Here is a 3,262-nt window from a genome sequence, read left to right as displayed (position 1 = left end):
CTCGAGAAACAACACAGAATCCTTGGTGGGCCCGAAAATTGGTACATGGCGCAGACTTAGGCCACCGGCCCATGCAATGGACACCTCTAAAAAAACTGAACAGGTTCTTTGCCCAAAACATAACTGCAAAGACACTGAGCAATATATTGCCACTCTCACAGACAAAAAACAAAAATGCCTAGATGATGAAACAAAGGCTCTGAGTAAACTTTTGGCGGACAACTTGGGATTGGCGGTGGCTGCTACACAGCACCGCCGGACACAATGAGTATAATAAGTTGGAACTGTCGGGGGCTTGGGAACCCCCAAACAGTAAATGCTCTTAAGAGAGCAATGCAGAAAAAAGCTCCCATTTGTGTCTTCTTAATGGAGACAAAACTCACAATGGAACAATTGAATGGCATGAACAGAACTGGGACTATAGCCAAGGACTGGTAGTGTCAAGCGATGGCTCTAGTGGTGGACTAGCTCTTCTATGGAAACCCAATACACATGTACATGTTCAAAATTTCTCACGGTGGTTTATTGATGCCCATATTTTCTGTAATGACATAGGTTTGAAATGGAGGCTAACCGGCTTCTACGGAAAACTTGATACGAGCAGAAGGGAGGAAACATGAACCTTACTTGAATCTTTAAAGCACTCAAATACGCTTCCATGGTTATGCCTCGGAGACTATAATGAGATCATCAGCCAGATAGAGAAGAGTGGAGGGAGACTGCGGCCAACTAGACAAATGGATCGGTTCCGCGAAGTGATCCATCACTGTGGTTTCACAGACATGGGATATATTGGCTCTCCATTTACTTGGTCTCAGGATCATCCTATTCACGACCGAACCTACATCCACTTGGACCGAGCACTTGCCACCATAGCATGGAAGTCACTCTTCCAAAACATTGTCATACAGCATGTGCCTACATCCACTTCGGATCACTCCATGCTTATAGTCAATCTCCCTTTAACACGACGTCGACGACCTAAACCACAGCCTCTGTTTCGCTTTGAAGCAATGTTGTTAAGGAACCCTCGCTATGCCAAAGTCGTAGAAGAAGCATGGATGGAAGGGCTCTGCAAACCAAAGGGTACACCTATCACAAATTGCCTTGACAGTTGCCGAGCTCACTTCACATCATGGAACAAACTGGAATTTGGCCATGTTGGATGCCAAATAACACGACTGGAATAGGAATTGCAAGCACTTGATCACCAACCACAACAAAACATTGAACGAATCCAAGAGGTCCAAAAAGATCTTGATTGTTGGTTGGACGCAGAAAATACCTTGTGGCACCAGCAGGCAAAGCAAATGTGGATCACAGATGGTGACCGGAACACATCTTTTTTCCATAAAAAAGCATCCAACCGCAAGCAGAAAAACTTCATTGAAGGTTTAACCGATGAACATGGCATATGGCAGATTGATGATCAATCAATGGAACAGATTACTTTGGGCTATTTCTCTGATATTTTCCACTCCAGTGGTCCCATAGACACTTCGGCACTTGTTGCAACAATCAAACCAGTTGTTACTGATTCCATAAACAGGTTCTTATGCCAACCCTTCCAAGCAGATGAGGTCCACCGAGCCATAAAGCAAATGCATCCAAAGAAATCACTGGGTCCTGATGGTATGCCTCCTTTATTTTACCAACACTTCTGGTCTTTATCTAGTGATTGTTTTACTAAAGCTGTACTTGAGTATTTAAATTTGAGCATCATTCCCCCCAAATTTAATGAAACTCATATTTTTTTTATTCCAAAAGTCAAGAACCCTACAAAAATAACACATTACAGGCCCATAAGCTTGAGCAATGTCATCTCTAGGCTAGCCTTAAAAGTCATTGCAAACAGACTTAAGAGGTTCCTACCAAAAATAATTAGTGAGCACTAGAGTGCCTTCATGGCCGACCGCCTTATCACTGATAATGTCTTGGTCGCTTTTGAAACCATGCATTACTTAAACCAGAAAAGAAATGGTAAAATAGGGGAGATGGCCTTAAAGCTAGACATGAGTAAAGCTTTTGATAGAATGGAATGAGATTGCCTTAAAGATATCATGTATAAAATGAGCTTTGCAAATAAATGGGTAAACCTTGTTGGGAAATTTAGACCCCAGTTGATAGAATTAACAAGTTTTAAACCCAAGTTGTTAATTAGATTTATTATGCATAAAACTTGTTAAAACAAACAAACATCAATATCATGTCAAATATAAGTGCAGCGAAAAAATAAATAAGACAAGATATGATGACCTAAGAAAACCAATAAAACCAACCAGTTTCATAGTAAAAAACCTGGGGGAAAACCTTCTCGAAAAGTAATTCACTATAGTAAAGAGAAGTTTCAGATTTAGTACAAAACCTTTGTCCCTAGACTCTACAATCCCTGTAGATAAACTCACAGCAGAAACCTTCTACCGCTTCAGACCCTCTGAACTCTTCAATATATGAACGCCACCCTTTGATGCACGGATCTCAGTACGTGACTAACTCCTTTGAACGAATCCTAGTACGTGACTAACTCCTTTGCACGAATCCCAGTACGTGACTCACTCACCAACTTGAGAAAGAAGAATGTTGGCTGCAAAGTTTTTCACTTCATCAACATAATGAAGATCAAGAAGCACTTGGTTACAAAACCCTAAGGCGCAAAAACGTAGTAGCTTCTTTTAGAGAGAATAAGGCTTCAGTCACCTTTTGCATATGTTCTCCTTGTATTCTCTCATGTGACGGCCTCTAAAATAAGCCTTATATATGTCTAGGGTTATGAGAAAAGAAAGCCTACACAAATACATAAACACGGGCCAAAAATTAGATTTGAAAATCTGAATTCCAGTAACCTCGATAGATCCTCGATCGATAGCAGGTGTCGAGCCTCATTAAATCTCGATAGATAGCTATCTGTTGAGTAGCTGTCCGCAGGTGTCCAGTTTTAGTAAACACCTTTTCTTCACTTGTTTCTTGGTCCAATCTTCATGGTTTTAATACTAGACTTGAACAACATGTTCTTTGAAGTATTAAGCACATCCTAGATCTACCTAAATACAAGTAAAGTGCGTTTTGTCAAAGGATTAGCCAACTACATAAAATATGTCCTTAACAAACCTTATGATGCAATGTGTTACTTCAATTACATATTCTATCAGATTAAATAGTAAACCTCGTGACCATATCATCCCCTCTCGGGGTTTGAGGCAAGGGGACCTCATCTCTCCTTTCATTTTTTTGTTTTGTGCAGAGGGACTTTCATATCTTCTCC

At 40.6% G+C, this 3,262-nt stretch overlaps 1 protein-coding gene across 1 annotated transcript; it reads left to right on the top strand.

Moving 5' to 3' along the window:
- The first annotated feature begins 737 nt into the window (after positions 1–737).
- On the top strand, positions 738–1,190 carry LOC142640104 (uncharacterized). The gene has a single exon (XM_075814196.1). The coding sequence runs from the start codon at positions 738–740 to the stop codon at positions 1,188–1,190; it is 453 nt and encodes a 150-aa protein (XP_075670311.1).
- The last annotated feature ends 2,072 nt before the right edge of the window (positions 1,191–3,262 follow it).

This window comes from Castanea sativa, chromosome 6 (genome assembly GCF_040712315.1).
Source record: "Castanea sativa cultivar Marrone di Chiusa Pesio chromosome 6, ASM4071231v1".
NCBI lineage: Eukaryota > Viridiplantae > Streptophyta > Magnoliopsida > Fagales > Fagaceae > Castanea > Castanea sativa.
This window is presented reverse-complemented; position numbering and strand designations above follow the sequence as displayed.

Bases quoted from the DNA above. Each gene is read 5' to 3' on its own strand.
- LOC142640104 (XM_075814196.1), top strand. From the start codon at position 738: ATGGATCGGTTCCGCGAAGTGATCCATCACTGTGGTTTCACAGACATG.